The sequence below is a fragment of the Osmerus mordax genome, chromosome 14 (genome assembly GCF_038355195.1).
Source record: "Osmerus mordax isolate fOsmMor3 chromosome 14, fOsmMor3.pri, whole genome shotgun sequence".
Classification (NCBI taxonomy): Eukaryota; Metazoa; Chordata; class Actinopteri; order Osmeriformes; family Osmeridae; genus Osmerus; species Osmerus mordax.
The window spans coordinates 1,542,474-1,566,171 of NC_090063.1; the positions used below are offsets into that span (position 1 = coordinate 1,542,474).

The window sequence follows — 23,698 nt, forward strand, 5'->3', positions numbered from 1 at the left end:
GAATTACTTAAATGTATGATGCGCTTGTCGATCAGTCCTCCTACACCAGGGCTCTTCAATTAGTTTGGAGCTGGGGCCGGTTCTTGAAAACTGAGGCAAAGTCAGGGGCCGGAGGATATGAGTAATCACGGTAACAAATAAAGAAATTACAACAACATACTGAAGGAGTCAATATATTCTATTTTGTAAGTGCTTAACAACATATGCCCATTAGGTCGTATAGGCCCAAGGATTCAAAAATCAAACCAGGTGAGAAATAACCAAGCCATATTAACAGACAATTGGAGAAAATGCACTTAACTAACAAAAACATTCACTTTATTGTACATAGCTGTACCAACTATTGAATTATAATAAAACAATGCATGACAATTAATGAGATCAAAATGTTTCAGCATTTAACTGTAATCACTGACAGAACAATCACTGTAACAGTCCAATAGCTGACCTCTTTAAACAATAACAGGGTTAAGCAGTTAATCTGCTGTGGCCAGAATTAGACAAACAATGCAGACACATTGCATTTTGCATATGCTCTGACTCTAGAGTATAAGAGTATAACTGAGTTATACTCTTGGGTAGGATGGCCTGCTCTGACCACCCGTAGGCTCGGTCATTGGTACGCCTTTATATATAAGGCCATTCTTGGTCTGCTCCCATACTATTTGTGTGTCCTTATAAAGCAGAAGAGTGCCGGGAAATACTCTCTGCGTTCTCAGGATTGCATCATGCTATCTGTACCTTATGCCCGTTCGGAAATTGGAAAGAGGGCTTTTCTGTACTCTGCACCCTCGGCATGGAATATGTTGCAAAATGTCTTGAAACTAAAGGAAGTAATCTCGCTTAATGCTTTTAAATTAAAAATGAAAGAGCTAGAGACAGATTCCTTAAAATGTAAATGTACCTGGCTACGACACTAACTCCTATATTTTGTCTCCTTTTGTATTTTTGTAACTATATTTGTATGTATGCTGCTGCCTGTCTTGGCCAGGTCTCCCTTAAAAAGAGTTTCTTAATCTCAATGGGGTTTTTTTCTCCTGGTTAAATAAAGGTTATAATAATAATAATAATAATAATAATAAATATCTGTCTATAATTAAATAGCCTCAGATACCTAAATATTTAGTCCAGCTGAACCAAACCACATCAAGGAAAACATTAAGTGGATAATATGAGGTGAATAACATCATAATTACTAGCCTGGGTGCCAGCCGAACTTAGCCCCGCCAACAAAAACATTTGGTTGGGAAATTGGGTCTGGGGTCGCTCGGTTAGGGAATAACTATGTCCGAACAAGAGCTGTTCGGACCAATAAAATTGTCAGGGCGGGCTTTATACGATGATGGACGGATGATCAACAGTAACGCAATCAACCACGTCACGAAAGACCGCTTGGGTTGAATTTGTTTTCAACAAACAACATACTACGTTGCTCTGATTGGTTGTAGGTCTATCCAATTGAGCGAAGAGGCATTTGTTTTCTGGGTTCGATTGAAACACGCCTAGTGGTGGGCCGTTATCGGCGTTGCGACTCTTATCGGCGATAAAAAAAATATCGCCGTTAATCTATTCTCAAAGTTGGATTGGGAGCTGGGTCTATACTACGCAAACAATGATGACTTTCACCTTGATATTTTAGCGCGGATGTATACCTAGCCGAATTGCACTGTAGGGGGCGAGAACGAGTCTTCGAACCTGTGTGTATGCCTTGTGTATGAAATTATCACATCAAACGTGAGGTGCTAACATGGATGCAGCTACGAAGCCGCCTGCTTTGCTTCAGGGAAAATGTATTTTTAAGAAACTTCCCAATGGAAACCTCGACAAGACTAAGGTTGTTTGCACCTTGTGCTATGCGGAATTAGTTTACTGTAGGAGTTCTTCCAGTCTCAAATACCACCGAAACGCAAAGCATCCCTTAGCTAATGCGGAAGATGCCGGGCCAAGCACTGATGTAGCGCAGGGGAAGAGTCGTCGTCAAACTACGATGTTTGAGTGCAACCGAGGCAAGCCCGTCAGCACAGCTCTATCAGCCAAGCTAACTAATCTAATAAACAGTTAATAAACACAAGGACATCTTATTGAACATAATTTATTTTCATCACCAATTATCATAGTAGAAAAGCTTTCTCAAGCAGTTTGTGATGCATTTTGGAAACAGGAGATGAGCTCCTGGTCTAATGCGCCACCTGGCTTGAGAAACCCGTTCTCAAAGACTTACTTTTAGTCATTATTTGGGTAGCACACATATTCTGAATGCCTTCGGCGGAATTCAAATGAGCCATTTTAATCTAGATTAATCTAGATTAACGCCAAGATTACAGGGAGATTAATCTAGATTAAAAAAAATCTATGCCCACCACTAAACACGCCCCATACTCACAGCCCAACGGAGTGGTATCAGACTCATATTGTGACTAGAATTATGAGTATGACAACGTCAGGCTACCTAATTACATCATACTGTTACAAAAATGTAACAGTTTTGTTGTTTTACTTTCTTTTTTTTTTATTACAAATTTATTAGTAGTTAAAAAAATTATAAGGCAAGCGGCCCTCCGGCCCAGACGTGTCTTGGACCACCGGGAATTGTCCCGGTGCTCCCGATGGCCAGTCCGCTACTGGTTGAAGGACTTTTACACGGCACCCCTGCTCTCATCAGACAGCACTCCGGTTGGGAAACACTGATGGAGATAATGGTCAGTAAGGGATGTGCGATTGTGAGTTTTAATGGCATTCATGTGTGAGAATGATGACTCACAAGTGTACGTTGAACCAAACATTCTCAGAACAAAAAGTGCAAGATCCCTTGAGCCGAGATTTCTCTCGGCTGACTTCATGGGTCCAGAATTCAAAACCTGCCTGCTGCCATGACTGTCCCAAGTCACCTGATGACTGAATGTTAATGGTTTCCAGTTGTAAAGACCCCTCATCCACAGAGGATAAAAGTTCCTTTTCTTTCAATGGAAAGTCAGATTGAATGTTCACAGAGAAAGGATCCTTTACAAATGTCATAACTCCACTGGGGATGCTAAAATCATGAAACCTTGTGGCAAAGTAGTTTTTCAACAAGTCAATGAAGCCTGACATAATTTCTGTAATTTGTAGGCCAGAACTCCTCAATGTGGGGAAGTGGAGCATCCTCCCAGGACAAAGATCAACAGAGACAATTGAGAGCTTCCTTTGAAAAGCATGAAGCTTCTCTACAAGCTCCGCGGCTGTTTTATCCCTGCCCTGCAACTCCCTCCAAGTTGAGTTGGTTCAAATGGTGGAAAACGTCGCTCAAAAAGCAAACAGTGCCATTAAACATCATTTTCCATCAGAGACAGAAACTTGCCAGCTTTTTTCAACTTTGAAGACCGGAGAAACACCATAATATCCTCTCTTAGCTCACAAAAACGTTTCAATGCGTTTCCTTTGCTAAGCCATCTAATGTCACTGTGAATGAGCACATCTTTATATTCAGCAGACATGTCAGCCAATAGCTTGCGGAAAAGGCGGTGCTGTAAACTGGAAGTTGACTGGATAAAATGTATGATTGCCATGACAGAGTCCATGGCCTCTTTCAAATCACCTCTGAGCTTGGCACACAGGAGGCTCTGGTGAAAGAGGCAATGAAGTGATCTCATCTGCGGAGCCACGGCTGCCATCCTCGCAGCTAATCCCTGCTCCCTGCCAGCCATCGAGGGTGCACCATCCAGGTTGTTCACTTCAAAAAATGAAACGATTTTGGTGAAAAGAATCTCACCGGTAGTATGTCCCTCCATGGGATTTAGTCCAAGCAGATCCTCACGAAAACATTCCCCATCAAAAAATCGCACAGAGGCACAGCTGTGCAACATCACTATTATCGGTGGAATCATCCACGGCGAGAGACATCACTTCGGTCTTCCTCAGATTTTCCAAAAGCGTCTTGAAAATGTCCGATACAAGGGACTCCACTCTCCTCATATTTGTTGAGTCAGATATCGGAACTTGCTAGATGGAATCGATTACACTTTTTCGTGTTTTCTCATCTGCTACCAACTCTTCAATGGATGCTAGCATACACTCCTTGACCATCTCGGAGTCTGTAAACGGCTTTTTATTTTGAGCTAATATCCATGCCACTCGTAACAATGCCACCGTTGCTCTCTCTTGATCCGTAGAGGCCCGAAATAAAGATTGACATCTTCGCTCATGACAGGATTTAAGGCTCGTTATCTTCTGCTTCCGAGCAGCAGAGCCCAGTGGGAAAGTTACAACAAAATTAGCATGCGCCGTCTTCAAATGACTTCTCAAATTGTATTCTTTACACACGGCAAGGCACTAATTGCAGATTAAACATACTGGGTTCTTACTATCCACAGTAATAAAAACGTTTTTCTCTGTCCATTCATTTTTGAACTGCCTATTTTGTGAGTCAACTTTTCTTTTTTTTAAGGTGGAGAGAGACATTTTTCGTTAGCGTAGGTGGAAAGGTATGAGTCAGAACGGTCCAAGTGATGCACTCTAGAGCGCGAAGGGGCCAAAACAGTGCCTGTTTACTTGGCTTAAACGGGTGCATACCGCCACCATACCACCACCTACTGCACGTGAGAGTGTACAATTAGCCATAGTCCATCCATCCATCCTTCCATCATCTTCCGCTTGTCCGGGTTGCGGGGGCAGCAACCTAAGCAGGGAGGCCCAGACTTTCCTCTCCCCGGCCACTTCCACCAGCTCTTCCTGGGGGACCCCGAGGCGTTCCCAGGCCAGCCGAGAGACATCGTCCCTCCAGCGTGTCCTGGGTCTTCCCCGGGGCCTCTTCCCAGTGGGACGTGCCCAGAACACCTCACCAGGGAGGCGTCCAGGAGGCATCCTTATCAGATTCCCGAGCCACCTCAACTGGCCCCTCTCGACGCGGAGGAGCAGCGCTTCTACTCTGAGCCCCTATCTCTAAGGGAGAGCCCGGACACCCTGCGGAGAAAACTCATTTCGGCCGCTTGTATTCGCGATCTCGTTCTTTCGGTCACTACCCACAGTTCGTGACCATAGGTGAGGGTAGGAACGTAGATCGACTGGTAAATAGAGAGCTTCGCCTTTCGACTCAGCTCTTTCTTCACCACGATGGACCGATGCAGAGCCCGCATCACTGCGGATGCCGCACCGATCCGCCTGTCGATCTCGCGCTCCATCCTCCCCTCACTCGTGAACAAGACCCCGAGATACTTGAACTCCTCCGCTTGGGACAAGATCTCCTCCCCGACCCGGAGATTGCACTCCACCTTTTTCCGGTCGATAACCATGGCCTCAGATTTGGAGGTGCTGATTCCCATCCCAGCCGCTTCGCATTCGGTTGCGAACCGCTCCAGTGAGAGCTGGAGGTCACGGCCCGATGAAGCCAACAGGACCACATCATCTGCAAAAAGCAGCGACCCGATCCTGAGGTCACCAAACCGGACCCCCTCAAAGCCCTGGCTGCGCCTAGAAATTCTGTCCATATAAGTTATGAACAGAATCGGTGACAAAGGACAGCCCTGGCGGAGTCCAACCCTCACCGGGAACAAGTTCGACTTACTACCGGCAATGCGGACCAAACTCTGGCACCGGTCGTACAGGGGCCGAACAGCCCCGATCAGGGAGTCCGGTACCCCGTAATATTGTGAGAATGCTTAACAGCATTCTCACAATATTAATAATATATATGTGAGAGAACAAAGGTTGAGCCCTTGCCGAAGGCAAAGCACACCCAATAATATATAGCCTATGTGAGAGAACAATGGTTGTGCTCGCCGAAGGCGTGAGCACACCCAATAATAATATATATGTTAGAGAACAATGGTTGTGCTCGCCGAAGGCGTGAGCACACCCAATAAATGTTTGTCCAGAATAACTGGATCTATCAGACCATTGAATGTTTATGATGTCCATGTGTGTTTATACTTTGGACTTTGGACGACATGATCATTGTCAGCCGACATTTGAATGTTCAATCCAAGATGGCGCCGATGATGGCTGCCTCGGTCGTTAGGTGCGCTCTTTTTTGTCTTGTTTTGTCTGTTAATTCAGTGTTCTGCCAAGATTTCCGGGGTTCTCTAACTAGAGAAGTACATCTAAACATCAGGACTACAACTCCTGTGGATTTATTTCCCACTTTTCTGCTCCAGCGGCGGAATTAGTGGGAATTATAGTCAAAGCCACCCTCGGCTTTGTCCTAGCAGCGAAGCGCCGTAGGAGAGGCAAACGAGCCGGTGCTCTGGTGCGACTCCGTCGGCGTGGGGCACGCACAGCGTTACTGGGGATATTTCTCTCCAACGTGCGTTCACTGAGCAACAAACTGGATGAACTTCAGCTACTGGTGTGGAAAAACAGAGACTTTCATTCATCTTCCGTTTTGTGCTTTACGGAGACATGAATGAGTGAACTGATCCCAGACTCTGCGCTACAGCTAGCAGGTTTCAAACTGCTGAGAGCGGATCGTGACCCTGTGCTCTCTGGCAAAACGAAAGGCGGTGGTATTTGTTTTTACATTAACAGTGGCTGGTGTGAAGATGTGACAGTGATTCTGCAGCACTGTTCTCCTGATCTGGAATCATTTTTTATTAACTGTAGATCTTTTTCCTCGCCACGAGAGTTTGCATCATTCATTCTGGTTGGCGTCTACATGCCTCCGCAGGCTAGCGTCAACGAGGCTCAACGTGTGCTCGCCAGCCAGATACTAAGTGTGAAGCATGAAAATCCGGATTCCTTGGTTATTGTGCTAGGCGACTTTAACAAAGGCAATCTCACTCAAGAACTCCCAAAATATAGACAATTCATCAAATGCCCTACCAGAGAAGGAAACACCTTGGATCACTGCTACTCTACAATCAGCAAAGCATACCATGCGGTCCCCCGAGCAGCACTGGGTCACTCTGACCACGCCATGGTCCACCTGATTCCTGCATACAGGCAGAAGCTAAAGCGCTGTAAGCCTGCTGTGAGGACATCAAAACAGTGGACCAGTGAAGCTATGGAGGATCTGCGGGCGTGCTTGGACTGCACTGACTGGGACATGTTCACGACTGCTACCAATAGTCTGGATGAGCTCACAGAGGCTGTGACATCATACATCAGCTTCTGTGAGGACCGCACCAGGGTAAGCTACAACAACGACAAACCCTGGTTTACAGCTAAACTCAGAAGGTTGAGGTCAGAGAAAGAGGCCGCGTTTAGGAGTGGGGACAAAGACAGTTTCAAGGAGTCGAAGAACAGGTTTAGCAAGGCGGTGAGGGAGGCTAAACGACTGTACTCAGAGAGGCTAAAACACCAATTCTCTGCAAACGACTCTGCTTCTGTCTGGAGAGGGCTCAGGCAAATTACCAACTACAAGCCCAGAGCCCCCCACTCCACCAACGACTCCCACCTGGCCAACGACCTGAATGAGTTCTACTGCAGATTTGAAAGACAATTGGACAGTCTTGAACTACCCCTTCCCACCCAGGAGGCCTCCCACCTCCCCCCCTCTACAGTGACGACTCTCTCCATTCAGGAGGGTGAAGTTAACAGACTTTTCAAGAGGCAGAATCCCCGCAAAGCAGCTGGGCCGGACTCTGTCTCTCCAGCCACCCTCAAGCACTGCGCTGACCAGCTGTCTCCGGTGTTTACCTACATCTTTAACACCTCCCTTGAGACATGCCATGTGCCAGCCTGTCTCAAGTCCTCCACCATCATCCCTGTGCCCAAAAAGCCAAGGCCAACAGGACATAATGACTACAGACCCGTCGCCCTGACCTCTGTGGTAATGAAGTCTTTCGAGCGCCTGGTGCTGGCACACCTTAAATCCATCACTGACCCTCTACTGGACCCCCTGCAGTTTGCCTACAGAGCCAACAGGTCTGTGGACGATGCAGTTAACATGGCCCTCCACTTCACCCTACAGCACCTGGACTCCCCAGCATCCTATGCCAGGATCCTGTTTGTGGACTTCAGCTCTGCCTTCAATACCATCATCCCCGCCCTGCTTCAGGACAAGCTCTCCCAGCTGAACGTGCCTGATTCCACCTGCAGATGGATCACAGACTTCCTGTCTGACAGGAAGCAGTGCGTTAGCTGGGAACACAAGTCTCTGACTCCCGGTCCATCAGCACCGGATCACCTCAGGGCTGCGTCCTTTGTCCTCTGCTCTTCTCCCTGTACACCAACAGTTGCACCTCCAGTCATCCGTCCGTCAAACTCCTGAAGTTTGCGGACGACACCACCCTTATTGGGCTCATCTCTGGTGGAGACGAGTCTGATTATAGGTGGGAAGCGGCCAACCTGGTGACCTGGTGCAGCCAGAACAACTTAGAGCTCAATGCTCTTAAGACAGTGGAGATGGTTGTGGACTTCAGGAGGAACAAAGCCCCACTCACCCCCATCACCCTGTGTGACTCCCCAGTCAACACTGTGGAGTCCTTCCGCTTCCTGGGCGCTATCCTCTCCCAGGACCTCAAGTGGGAACTGAACATCAGCTCCCTCATCAAGAAAGCAGAACAGAGGATGTACTTCCTTCGGCAGCTGAAGAAGTTCAACCTGCCAAAGACAATGATGGTGCACTTCTACTCAGCCATCATTGAGTCCATCCTCACCTCCTCCATCACCGTCTGGTACGCTGCTGCCACTGCCAAGGACAAGAGCAGACTGCAGCGTATCATCCGTACTGCTGAGAAGGTGATTGGCTGCAATCTGCCTACCCTCGAGGACCTGCACACCTCGAGGACCCTGAGGCGAGCGAGGAAGATTGTGGCCGACTCCTCCCACACTCCCTGTTTCAGTCACTCCCCTCCGGCAGAAGGCTGCGGTCTATCAGGACCAATACCTCACGCCACAAAAACAATTTCTTCCCTTCCGCTGTTGGCCTCTTCAACAAGGCCAAGGGACCACACTGACTCAAATGACTTCTTGCTTAAAACACTCTGCTTTTTGCACTGCATTACAACATAGTATCTTGTACATTTGTATTTTTTGTAATATTTGTATTTTTATATTGTAATTTACGGCAACTTATATTTTATTGTATATTTAATTCTATTCTAATCTCACTTAGTACTGTTAGTTTATGTACCCTTAGTATAGTTAGTCCACATATTTAAATTTTAGGTATATGTTTATTGTATGCACCTTCCTGCCAAAGCAAATTCCTTGTCTGTGCAAACTTTCATGGCGAATAAATCCCTTTCTGATTCTGATTCTGATAATGTCGGACTACGCATGTATAGACCAACTGGAGTCTAACCTGCATCGTGTGTGACATCCTTTATAATACATTACATTTTGCTGAATGATTGAAGGGCTAGACAACAAACGTTCTCGCTATAAGTAACCTAGGGAAAACCGGCTGCATCATGATGCAAATCAAATAACATCACACATGACACGCCCACAACTCAACTGGAAGCTTAGCTAAACAAGAACAATTTGAGTATTTAGTGATCCTAAACAAGTTTCTTATTATATTGACTAACTCCTTCAACACTCATCGCGGAAAATACTGAATGCCAACAACAGCGTATTTTTACCAGATCGTGTCACAATTGTTCAAGAACAGCTTTCAATTATCTTTGGGTATGCCTTTAGGCGTTTTATGCAAATTTGACAGGATTGTTAAGAGGTTACAAAATAAGAAAAACTTATATCCTAGTGCAATATGAAGATGGCCGACAAACAAACCTTTTTTACCAGCATGTGTCACAAATATCTATTCTAAAATGCATGGAATCTCTGACTGACTATGTTTGTTTGCACAAGTTTTATAGTGGGATTTTAGTGGAATGATTATTTCAAGAACCGGGCACTGTGCAAAGTTGTAATTTTGCAGGTGGGAACCAAGGATGTGCGGTGCTGCGGTTGACATTTTTTGGATAAGCTCTTCGAGATGGCAAAAAAATCACCATGTTTTGTGAACCATGTTTTGTAAATAGACTATCACAGCATCGAGCTGAGGAACTGGTACAAAATCATATAAATTATTTTTTAAATAGGAAAACAACTGATGATTTGAGGTGGCTACAAGGGTTGGCAGATATGACAAATTTCTTTTTTTTATTGTCTTTTTATCTCTTTGTTGAGAAGAGTTTAAACAATGTTTCTGATGCTTGTTCAATGAACCATGAACAGTTTATGAACCTGTGGAACTGTCGTTATAACATCAACAGCTAACAGACGGTAGTCAATTAAGGTCACAGTTATAAAAAATTGGGACACGAAAGAGACCTTTGTACCGACTCTGAAAACAGCAAAAGGAAGATGTCTAGTGTCCCTGCTCATCTGCATGTGTGCTTTACTCTTGCTGCCTAAAACATTACTTTGCTTTCCATGTATGTTAATGTTATTAATAACTATAACTACAGTGTTGTGAGTGGAAATCTACATCGAGCAGCACACCACATCTACAAATAAAGTTTCCATGTTGGACGTCAGATCACGCATTCGCTGTGAGACTCACGCATTTCAACCATTTCTCACGCTCTCACACAACACCTTATATTTCTCATGCGGCGAAGTAAGGGATAAGTTGTCCCGCTAAAATTAATGGACAAGGCACAGGCATAGAGGTAATTTTTCTGCAGAGTTGAGAGCTGTCTCAAGTTATACAGCCAATCAGAAACAACAACCCCCGCCTGAAGCCCTGTAAATCTACACTGAACTAAATTATAAACACAACACTTGTTTTTTCCCCCATTTTTCATAAGCTGAACTCAAAGATCTAAGACTTTTTCTAGGTACACAAAAGGCCTATTTCTTTCAAATATTGTTCCCAAATCAGTCTAAATCTGTGTTAGTGAGAACTTCTCCTTAGCATAGAAAATCCATCCACCCCACAGTTGTGGCATATCAAGATGCTGATTAGACAGCATGATTATTGCACAGGTGTGCCTTAGGCTGGCCACAACATAAAGCCACTCTAAAATGTGCAGTTTTACTAGTATATAACATAAACATTGTAGTTGTGGTGCTCCATAATATTCTGTGGGTATTTTGCTGGTGCTCCTAACTTTTTAAAAGTTGAGAGCATCAGTGCCACCAAGTAAAAAAGTTAATTTCAAGCCCTGACATAACCTAGCAACACTAACTACGGCGAGATTGCTAACCAGAACAAAGAGGAACCCACTTCCGCTTTACATTCGACTTTAGTGCTTGAGAGTAAAACACAGCATACATCTGTTTATGTATTTTTTCACTGCAACTCAAAAAATTTATAGAATTACAGGGGAACATGGACCTACTATGGTTCATTACACCACTACTGACAAATCACCAATTGAAGCAGTTCAGTCAAGACACTCACGTATTGACTAAGCATTTATTGATGAACATAGACATGAAAATAGGTTTGACTTTGGCAGAGTGGATGTGTCTAGGGGAAGCACTCCCTGCCTCTAGCATTAGCAAGCAACTAATTTATATAAGGCAGAGAGCAAATACTAGTAGAGTAATAATCCCCCCTGATGGATAGTAACATGCAAAGAACATGGGGGAGATGGAGATGGTGGAGGGTGGCAGCAGCACAGATAATGCAACAACGGGGAGTGGCCTAAACAGATAGCATTCCACCCAATAGACAACTTCAGGACAGCCCCTATCCCCACCACCTGCACACACACACACATGAACACAGTCATACACTTCAGTATATTTAACCTGCCATTAACTTAAAGACAACTGCAGCAGTTGCCAACCCCCACCCCCCCGCCTTACACACACACCTGTACACACACACTCACTTCAGTTTATCTAACTTCCACCCCTATGTCGTTTCCCTACAGACAACTGTAGCGACCTAAACTCAGAGTTGCAGCGGGTGCTGACTGGGCTGGAGAGCGTGCTGTGTGGGCGGAAGAAGAGCACATGCAGTCTGTCTGTGGCCGAGGTTGACCGCCAAATCGAGCAGTTGACCACCGCCAGTGAGCACTGTGACCTCGCCATCAAAGTAAGAGAACCATGCCTATTGAAGTCTGATGGTGAACCAGGGAAGACAGGTGGAGCAGGCCAGGCCATGTTCCTCACAAATATAGTAAGAGTACGAGTTGATTTATAATTAATGTCACAGTATAGACGTTTTGCAACTGTTTCTCCATTCTGTGGGAAACATCCCATTGCTATAACCTTGTTGTCACCTCTATTAGCTACCAAGGGGGTCCTGTTCTCCTGTCCTGTGTGTATGGCTGTTAGTCAGTGTTATATACAGCAATGGTAGTGTCAGGAGTCTGTGGGTAATTTACCCACACAGTGTTGTTATTAAAATCCTTTCTTTATTGTGCTAGAGATATACACACACAAGTGAGTGAGAAAAATGAGTTTTTCCTCGGCATTCTACATGCTCATTGAGAAGCTGTTTGTTTCACATACTCTTGCATGTCAGACAACACTGAATAGTGTCCAGTACCCTTTGCCAATATGTTCTCTAACTTTTTTTAAATACACCTATCCAATCCTTTCAGACCATTAAGGAGTACTCAACCACACTCTGGGGACAGGACGTAAAGATAGGTTTGAAATGGGCATAGCATTGTGTTCCTGGACCCAATCCGTTTTTATGCACCCAGCTCTAAAAAGGAAAAAGAGTATTTTGCAGACCATAATGCAGCTTTCTCAATAATTTTGCTGATTTATGTTGTTCATGAGGCTTTTGGTCACAGATGAGACTGAGAAAGGTTTTCCTGGGAGTTTATATTTTATTGTTATACTTTATTAACAGTAGAAGCATCAAGCCGATTTTACCTACTATAAGCGGTCAAATGACCCCTAAGTCTTCAGACAGGGATGTTGTTATTGACACGTAATGGTCACTTGATGCACGGAGCAGAGGCACGGTCGGAAAATTAACGTGCCTTCGTCAATCTGTCATATTTCCGTATTGTTAGTCTGTGATTATTTAATTAGAGCATTTGTTGTCTAGCCCTTCAATCATTCAGCAAAATGTAATTTATTGGCTAAAGGATGTCAAGCACTTTGCTGGTTAGGTTAGACTGCAGTTGGTCAATAGTAGCCAGACATGATCAAAATGACAATATCGCGTTGTTGTCCCCAGTCAAAAGTATAAACACACAGGTACATCATATACTTTCAATAGTCTAATTAGATGTTCTTCATTTATTGTCAGAACACAGTCAAAGTATTGCAAAATTGAGAGCGAATTGTGTGGAAATTCTAGGCTATAGACTTAATGTTAGCCTGTTGATGCTTATCCTATTCAATTTAACAACTTTTGGAATGACAAGACACAGTGGATAATATGTCAGAAATAATATCATACAGTTTGAGAATGTGTATTTTGGTTTTATATAGACTATTATGTAACATTGTGACTCCAGTTTCAAGTATGGATGGTAGGTTACGCAAGGGCAGTAGCGCATATAAAACTAAAGTTACATTTGATAAATCAAGTAGGCAATAAATCAAGTAGGCGGCCTTCCCTTTACATCTGCGTATTAAAGATGCTGTAAAGCAAATGCCATGATTTGCTTCTCAGTACAGTATATACGTGTGAAATGAGTTCCTGAAAGCATGTGAAAAGCGGCAAAACTTTGTTGCACTGAAATGTGGAGTTAGACCGTTGAACAGTTTCTCTCCCGTTTTCAGCTCAGGTTTTGTATATGCGGGGCAAAAACCCGACCGATATACGTCACAGCGACTTATCTATGTCAGATCACAGACGGTTGCATTCTGTTACTCAGCTGGTAAGATGCAAAGACAAAGTAATTAACACATAAAACACTGTAACTGCAGGTAGGTCCAGGAAGTGGCACTGGCCACCGCTGAAAAGTGATTGGCCACCACTGGTGCCACCCCTACTATGCGATCGGCTATTTGCTGACAGTCTTGTCCATTTGCATGAATACTGGCAAATGAAAAAGAAATCGCAAATATGAGGGGCGGGAATTCAGGCTGAGCGGCATGTTCACCAACTACACTGGAGAAGCATGAGAGAAGTCACTGATGATACTAACGTCGAATCTATCACTAGCATGGATGTTATGTGACTGAAATCACAAAACGTGATTGGTGTGGTGTCACAGAAACGAGCAGTTAATCAGGAAGCTCAGATGAGAAAATGTATGCCAAAAAATTCCCAGATTACCCTAATTCAGCCTACACTAAATGTTTTTTTTTCCATATTATGTGTGCTGGGAGATAGTCGTAAGGATATAAACATTCAGAAACTAAACATGAGCTAGAAATTAGTAGTACGTTATTCAACACCATGCAGCCCCTTTACTTTACAGTTCGTATTCCAAAAATAGCCTGATGTAAAGTCTCTACAGACTGGAGGCATCCAGGAGGCATCCTTATCAGATGCCCGAGCCACCTCAACTGGCCCCTCTCGACCCGGAGGAGCAGCGGTTCTACTCTGAGCCCCTCCCGGATGACCGAGCTTCTCACCCTATCTCTAAGGGAGAGCCCGGACACCCTGCGGAGAAAACTCATTTCGGCCGCTTGTATTTGCAATCTCGTTCTTTCGGTCACTACCCACAGTTCGTGACCATAGGTGAGGGTAGGAACGTAGATCGACTGGTAAATAGAGAGCTTCGCCTTTCGACTCAGCTCCTTTTTCACCACGACGGACCGATGCAGAGCCCGCATCACTGCGGACGCCGCACAGATCCGCTTGTCGATCTCGCGCTCCATTCTTCCCTCACTCGTGAACAAGACTCCGAGATACTTGAACTCCTCCGCTTGGGTCAAGATCTCCTCCCAGACCCGGAGATTGCACTCCACCCTTTTCCGGTCGATAACCATGGCCTCAGATTTGGAGGTGCTGATTCCCATCCCAGCCGCTTCGCATTCGGTTGCGAACCGCTCCAGTGAGAGCTGAAGGTCACGGCCCGATGAAGCCATCAGGACCACATCATCCGCAAAAAGCAGCGACCCCATCCTGAGGTCACCAAACCGGACCCCTTCAACGCCCTGGCTGCGCCAAGAAATTCATCCATATAAGTTATGAACAGAATCGGTGACAAAGGGCAGCCCTGGCGGAGTCCAACCCCCACCGGGAACAGGTTCGACTTACTGCCGGCAATGCGGACCAAACTCTGGCACCGGTTGTACAGGGACCGGACAGCCCCGATCAGGGAGTCCGGTACCCCGTACTCCCGGAGCACCCCCCACATGAGCCCCCGAGGGACACGGTCGAACGCCTTTTCCAAATCCACAAAACGTGTAGACTGGTTGGGCGAACTCCCATGCACCCTCCAGAACCCTGCCGAGGGTGTAGAGCTGGTCCACAGTGCCACGGCCAGGACGAAAACCACATTGCTCCTCCTGAACCTGAGTCGACAATCCGACGGACCCTCCTTTCCAGAACCCCTGAATAGACTTTCACAGGGAGGCTGAGGAGTGTGATCCCCCTAAAGTTGGAGCACACCCTCCGGTCCCCCTTTTTAAAGAGGGGAACCACCACCCCGGTCTGCCAGTCCAGAGGCACTGTCCCCGATGTCCACGCGATGTTGCAGAGTCGTGTCAACCATAGGGGTGGGCGGTATACCGGTATGAACGCGAATACCGGTATTGCGTTGTGCCATGATATGGATTTTGCCATATCATGGATATCACGATATTTACATTTATTCATTTAGCAGACGCTCTTATCCAGAGAGACTTACAGTAAGTACAGGGACATTCTCCCTGAGGCAAGTAGGGTGAAGTGCCTTGCCCAAGGACACAACGTCATTTGACACAGCCGGGAATCGAACCAACAACCTTCAGATTACTAGCCTGATTTCCTAACCACTCAGCCACCTGACACCTGATATATTACATTTACATTTACATTTATTCATTTAGCAGACGCTTTTATCCAAAGCGACTTCCAAGAGAGAGCTTTACAAAGTGCATAGGTCACTGATCATAACAACAAGATAGCCAAAAAAACATCGCGAGTAGCCAAAACATGAAGCACACATTGTGAACAACCAAGTAAGTGCCAAAGGGAAGAACCATATTAATAAATGTATTAAATATTAAGTGTTTCTTTTTGGTATAAAATATAAGTAAGTGATACTGCCTAGTGGGCTAGTTCAAATTTGTATCTTTTACAAAAAAAAACATGCAGCATGCGCTGCACCCATTGTGCCAGCCAATGAAAATCAACAAACAAGCTAGCGCAACTCCGAGGAAGCAAACATTCATATGAGTAAACTGCTTTTGTTGGCAAGTGTAAGCAAGCGTTAATGATGTCTGAAAATAAAGCCAGTGGGGTTTATTTGCCGGACAAATTGGTAAAAAAGTGGGCCTCTTCTGTCGTTTGGAAATGGTTTGGTTTCAAGTTATCCAACATCGACCAAACACTACTCTGTAAGTTGTGTCATCGAATTGTGCTAGCCAAAGGTGGAAACACTAGCAATCTTTTTCACCACCTGAAAGCCGTGTATGTGTGCAAAAATGAATCTACCAGAATGCGTTTGACAAATCCAATGCCAAGTTGGTTAGAATTGTGAAATGTTTATTGTAAACAAACAGAATTGAGTATTCAGTCATGTAATAATTGTTTATAGGTAGAGCTAACTCACTACAAATATTTAACAGACTTTTCTTGCGATCCAATAAACGTAGGCTACTGTTGAATGCGTAGGCTACTGAGAAGTCGCTCTTCCGTGGCAATTAAACACTGCAAAATTTGGAAAACTCATTTGACACACCGGAGTTACCCAATGCAAATCCGTCCGAGTGCGGTAGATTAGCCGCTGCAGTGCGGATTGCATTGTCATGACATTTTAAGAATAACTAATACAGTTAGGTCCATAAGTATTTGGACATTGACACAATTTTCATCATTTTGGCTGTGTATACCACCACAATGGATTTGAAATGCAGACTTTCAGCTTTAATTTCAGGGTATTTACATCCAAATCAGGTGAACGGTGTAGGAATTACAACACATTTTATATGTGGCCCCCCCCTTTTTAAGGGACCAAAAATAATTGGACAAACTAACATAATCATAAATCTAATTGTCACTTTTAATACTTGGTTGCAAATCCTTTGCAGTCAATGACAGCCTGAAGTCTGGAACCCATAGACATCACCAGACGCTGGGTTTCGTCCCTGGTGATGCTCTGCCAAGCCTCTACTGCAACTGTCTTCAGTTCCTGCTTGTTCTTGGGGCATTTTCCCTTCAGTTTTGTCTTTAGCAAGTGAAATGCATGCTCAATTGGATTTAGGTCAGGTGATTGACTTGGCCATTGCAGAACATTCCACTTCTTTGCCTTAAAAAACTCTTTGGTTGCTTTCGCAGTATGCTTCGGGTCATTGTCCATCTGCACTGTGAAGCGCCGTCCTATGAGTTCTGAAGCATTTGGCTGAATCTGAGCAGATAATATTGCCCGAAACACTTCAGAATTCATCCTACTGCTTTTGTCAGCAGTCACATCATCGATAAATACAAGGGAACCAGTTCCATTGGCAGCCATACATGCCCACGCCATAACACTACCTCCACCATGCTTCACTCATGAGGTGGTATGCTTTGGATCATGAGCAGTTCCTTCCCTTCTCCATACTCTTCTCTTCCCATCATTCTGGTACAAGTTGATCTTGGTCTCATCTGTCCATAGGATGTTGTTCCAGAACTGTACAGGCTCTTTTAGATGTTTTTTGGCAAACTCTAATCTGGTCTTCCTGTTTTTGAGACTCACCAATGGTTTACATCTTGTGGTGAACCCTCTGTATTTACTCTGGCGAAGTCTTCTCTTAATTGTTGACTTTGACACAGATATGCCTACCTCCTGGAGAGTGTTCTTGATCTGGCCAACTATTGTGAAGGGGTTTTTCTTCTCCAGGGAAAGAATTCTTCTGTCATCCACCACAGTTGTTTTCCGTGGTCTTCCGGGTCTTTTGGTGTTGCTGAGCTCACCAGTGCGTTCTTTCTTTTTAAGAATGTACCAAACAGTTGATTTGGCCACACCTAATGTTTTTGCTATCTCTCTGATAGGTTTGTTTTGATTTTTCAGCCCAACGATGGCTTGCTTCACTGATGGTGACAGCTCTTTGGACTTCATATTGAGAGTTGACAGCAACAGATTCCAAACACAAATACCATACTTGAAATGAACTCTAGACCTTTTATCTGCTCCTTGTCAATGAAATAACGAACTCCCTTTATGAGGGAATAACATACACCTGGACATGGAACAGCTGAGCAGCCAATTGTCCAATTACTTTTGGTCCCTAAAAAGGGGGGGGCACATATAAAATGTATTGTAATTCCTACACCGTTCACCTTTTTAAAAATGTAAATACCCTGAAATTAAAGCTGAAAGTCTGCACTTAAAGCACATCTTGATTGTTTCATTTCAAATCCATTGTGGTCGGAAAGCGTGTTGGTGGGATTAAGGAGGTCTTCAAAGTATTCCTTCCACAGATCCAGGACGTCCCCCATCGAGGTCAGCAGCGCACCATCCCCACCATATACAGTGTTGACAGTGCACTGCTTCCCCCTCCTGAGTCGCCGGATGGTGGTCCAGAACCTTTTCGAAGCCGTTCGGAAGTCATTCTCCATGGCCTTGCCGAACTCCTCCCATGCCCGGGTTTTTGCCTCCGCGACCGCCAAAGCCGCATTCCACTTGGCCTGCCGGTACACATCAGCTGCCTCTGGAGTCCTACCAGCCAATAAAGTCCGATAGGCCTCCTTCTTCAGCTTGACGGCTTCCCTCACCTCCGGCGTCCACCACCGTTCGAGGGTTACCGCCGCGACATGCACCGACCGCCTTGCGTCCGCAAGCTCCGGTCAGCCGCCTCAACAATGGAGGCCCGGAACATGGCCCATTCGGACTCAATGTCCCCGGCCTCCCCCGAGACATGATCGAAGCTCTCCCGGTGGTGAGAGTTGAGGCTCCTTCTGACAGGAGATTCTGCCAGCCGTTCCCAGCAGACCCTCACATTACGTTTGGGCCTGCCAGGCCTGACCGGCGTCTTCCCCCACCATCGTAGCCAACTCACCACCAGGTGATGATCAGTTTACAGCTCCGCCCCTCTCCTCACCCGATTGTCCAAGACATTCGGCCTCAGATCCGACGACACGACTACAAAGTCTATCATCGAACTGAGACCTCGGGTGTCCTGGTGCCAAGTGCACATATGGACACCCTTATGCTTGAACATGGTGTTCGTTATGGACAAGCCGCGTCTAGCACAGAAGTCCAACAACAAAACACCGCTCGGGTTCAGATCGGGGGGGCCGATCCTCCCAATCACGCCCCTCCAGGTCTCACTGTCATTGCCCACATGAGCATTGAAGTCCCCCAGGAGGACGAGGGAATCTCCGGGAGGAGCGCTTTCCAGCACCCCTCCCAGAAACTCCAAAAAGGGTGGGTACTCTGCACTGCCATTTGGTGCATAAGCACAAACAACAGTGAGGACCCGTCCCCCCACCCGAAGGCGGAGGGAGGCTACCCTCTCCGATGCTGTGCGTCGAGGCAAGGCCGACTATATCTAGCCGGAACTTCTCTACCTCGCGCACCAGCTCCGGCTCCTTTACCGCCAGCGAGGTGACGTTCCACGTCCCTAGAGCTAGCTTCTGCAGCCGAGGATCGGACCGCCAAGGCCCCCGCCTTCGGCCGCCGGCCGTCTCGCACTGCACCCGACCCCCATGACCCCTCCTGCGGATGGTGAGCCCACTGGAAGGGGGTCCCACGTTGTCTCTTCGGGCTGTGCCCGACTGGGCCCCATGGGAAAAGGCCCGGCCACCAGGCGCTCGCCATCGAGCCCCACCCCCGGGCCTGGCTCCAGGGGGGGGGGCCCCGGTGACCCGCTTCCGGGCAGGGGCAACTGAGAACCATTGTTTGTTTTCTTCATGGTAGGTTTTTGAGCCACGCTTTGTCTGGTCCTTCGTCTGGAACCTGTTTGCCTTGGGTGACCTTACAAGGGGCATAAAGCCCCCGACAACATAGCTTCCAGGATCACTAGGACACGCAATTCCCTCCACCATGGTAAGGTGGTGACTCAGGGAGGAGTTAAATAAAACAATAATACAAAATGTGGGGGTTTAAAGTTATGGGTCGAACTTCACCTTTAGAAAATCACACTTTCCAATGCCCAATTACAGAAAATATATATTGTTTATGTTTGTTATTACTCTAGGAATCTATAAATAATGGTAACATTACTGAATAAAGGGTTCTAAATGTATGAGTAAGGCTACAAATAATAAATCTGTCATTTCAAGTTTGCAGTTAGAATGTTTCTGGTGTGTATGACTTGTAGAATTTACGGAATCCATTGAAGAAACTGTAGACTTATTTCTAGATTGTTGAAAATTATTATAAATTTGCCCTATTTGCCATAGGGAAATCCCATATGCGGGATGTTCTATTTAGATCAAGGACGTGACCATTTACTAATAACTACACACAGGAGGAAAATTTTCATAGAATTGTTTTTAGTTTATTGAGATATAACACGCAGTGTTTCATTACCTACAACAGAAAGGGTAGATAAACATTTTTTATTTTTTAGAGTCTCGATACGTGGTTGATGGCCACCCTGATCTGGGGCTGTGCCCCTGCCTGGCCACCCTGTTCAAAATGTTCTAGACACGCCCCTGAACCAGACATGTCTCCTTTCATTCCCACTCTCTACATCTTGAAGAGGTGAGAGAGATGGGTTGAGAAATCATAGAATAGTGGAGCGAAGAGACAAGTGGGATAGATGGGTGGAGCACAAAGTGAGTGATAGAGGCATGAGAGGTTGTAGATTGATGAGGGATTGATCAATCCGGTTCTTAGGCCTGTCTATTTACTGCAAGCTCATTAATCAGTCCAGTGCATAGATGATCTATACTGACAGATGGGGGTGTACACTCCATCTCTCCCTTTCTCTCTCTCACTCTCTAATGCATTTCTCCAGTAATATACACAGCAGTACATGGATATATGAATTATTTGGGAGAGGAGAGGTTATTTGGACTAGATAAAAAGGCCAGGCTTTACATGTCACGGCCACAGCCGTGCCCCCCTGTTGTTTTTGGTTTTGCCCTGCCCTAGTGTTTCCCTGTCTCATTGTCTTCACCTATGTCTCGTTGAGTTCTCGTTAGTTTCATTGTGTCCACCTGTGTCGTGTTTGTTTCTGTGTATTTAGGTTCCCGTTTTGTGTCCATTCTTTGTCTTAGCATTACCCTTTGTCGCTGCGTGTTACCCTGTCTGTGTCCCGGTTTTTTGAGTAATAAACCCTTTGTTTGTCAATGCCTGCCGACTCCCCTGCATTTCGGTCCAACCCCACCTCACGTCGTGACATTACATAAATCATGATCCTTGCCTTGTATGAATTGAGACATATTTTCCTCTGGCAACATTTTCCCCTTTAAATGAGAAATGCATGAATGCTGAACCCACCTATATCCTGGCATCCTTCATTTTTTTATGCCTCTTCTTACTTTCCAAAATTGAGTAGTGAATAATATTTAATAAAATATCCTGACAAAATCCTGACTCTATCATCTGCACCCTAAACATTGTGCACTGTTTTATGAAGTGATTTGAAACTGCTCTTTTTTCCTGGTCTGGTCCCCCCCCCCGTCCCCCCGACCCAGACAGTGGAGGAGATCGAAGGGGCTCTCGGCCGGGACTTCTACCCCAGCCTGTCTGAAGAGAGGTTTCACTGGGAGAAGGAGCTAACAAGCCTCAGGGAAGAGAACGAGAGCCTGACGGCAATGCTGTGTTCCAAAGAGGAAGACCTCAATCGCACAAAGGCCACCATGAATGCCATACGGGAGGAACGTGATCGCTTACGACGACGGGTGAGTGAACAGGGGGTTTGTCTGTTGGTGGTTTGGTGGAACAGAGGGATAGTGGTCTTTTGAGATGTACAGAAGTATAAAGAAAGTGAGGGATTTACCTTGTGATACTTCTAAAAGGGTTGCCTTCAACGTCTTTAAAAGTGTTATTAGCCTGTGAAATAAAGGGGAATTTCTTCCTATCAGTGCCAAACCCTTGAATCTGTCCCAATATAAACCTGTTTATACCCAAACAGAGAATCACATCACATCGTGATAACATGACAATTTCTGCACAAACTGTCAGAAACCGTCTCAGGGAAGCTCATCTGCATGCTTGTCCTCCTCATCGTCCTCATCGGGTAGTCCTCATCAGGTCGAGGGTTAGCTTGAGGGGTTAGCTAACCATAACCCTGTCCTTAACCCTAACAGTGCGTGTCCCCTGCAGCGACGCGATGCGAGCGACAACATGTTTTCCATTCATTTTCAATGGAGCAAGGCGAATCGCTTGCGTGGTGCATTGTGGGTAGCGACGCGACCGAGTTGAAACTTTCTCAACTTGATGCAAATGAGGAGCGATTTTCGCTAGCGATGGCCAATCGGAGTGTTTTCTTGTTTCTCGTAACGTAGCAACCATGGTGACCATTTCTAGCTTTCTAGGTTTCAAGGTGGAGGAGAAACTAATCGTTTGTGTGGCTGCTTACCCAGTCCTGTACGATACATAGCTGTATTCGTACAGAGATGTTAATAAAAAACGATGCATGGCGCAAGGTTGCCGAAGTTGTTGGTGCTTGTACTTTCAAATTCAGTCTAGTCACATTACGTAACTTCGTTCTGTGGTAACTACAGTAGCTAGCTAGCCCGGCTGGAACTCCCTATCGTATCGACAGATTAGCAGACTTTGAGTAATATAATTTTTTTTAAATTACACATGTCAACGTTTATGTCTATTAAACAGTTTTGTATTTTGTATACAAGTTGTATTTTGACATATAGACATATAGACAATAGACAACTTCAGGACCCCCCCCCCCCCTAATGCTATCTGTTTAGGCCACTCCCGTTGTATTATCTGTGCTGCTGCCACCCTCCACCATCTCCATCTTCCCCATGTTGTTTGCATGTTACTATCCATCAAGGGGGATTATTACTCTATTTGCTCTCTGCTTTATATAATTGCTCGCTAATGCTAGAAGCAGGGAGTGTTTCCCCTAGATACATCCACTCTGCCAAAGTCAAACCTATTTTCATGTCAATGGTCATCAATAAATGCTTAGTCAATACATGAGTGTCTTGACTGAACTGCTTCAATTGGTGATTTGTCGGTAGTGGTGTAATGAACCATAGTAGATCCATGTTCCCACGTAATTCTATAAATCTTTAAAGTTGCAGTGAAAACATACATAAACAGATGCATGCTGTGTTTTACTCTCAAGCACTAAAGTTGAATGTAAAGCGGAAGTGGGCTCTTCTTTGTTCTGGTTAGCAATCCCGCTGTAGTTAGCATTGCTAGGTTACGTCAGGGCTTGAAATATATATATATACACTAGTAAAACTGCACATTTTAGAGTGGCCTTTTATTGTGGCCAGCCTAAGGCACACCTGTGCAATAATCATGCTGTCTAATCAGCATCTTGATATGCCACAACTGTGAGGTGGATGGATTTTCTTGGCAAAGGAGAAGTGCTCACTAACACAGATTTAGTCAGATTTGTGAAAAATATTTGAGAGAAATAGGCTTTTTGTATTCATAGAAAAATTCTTAGATCTTTGAGTTCAGCTCATGAAAAAGGGGGCAAAAAGAAAAGTGTGGCATTTATTATTTTCTTCAGTGTATATATAACTGCAAGCAGCGTTGCGGGTTCCTCCCCGAAATGGCAAAATATTATGAAATTGAACATTGTAGAAGGACAAGATTCAACCTACCGGAGGAACCCTAAATATAGCTACAGGCATCAATAGTGGCTAAATTGACATGATACAGACATGTATTTCATATATGTACACAAC

General features: G+C 45.3%; 1 protein-coding gene across 2 annotated transcripts in view; it reads left to right on the forward strand.

Annotated features, from left to right (window-relative positions):
- mcc (MCC regulator of WNT signaling pathway) overlaps positions 1-23,698 on the forward strand; it is a 348,154-nt gene that overhangs the window by 131,258 nt on the left and 193,198 nt on the right. For both annotated transcript variants that reach the window (XM_067249821.1, XM_067249822.1), the window contains exons 7-8: positions 11,748-11,911; positions 21,506-21,712. In XM_067249821.1, coding sequence (XP_067105922.1) covers positions 11,748-11,911; positions 21,506-21,712 — 371 coding nt within the window. The remainder of the gene's footprint in view (positions 1-11,747; positions 11,912-21,505; positions 21,713-23,698) is intronic.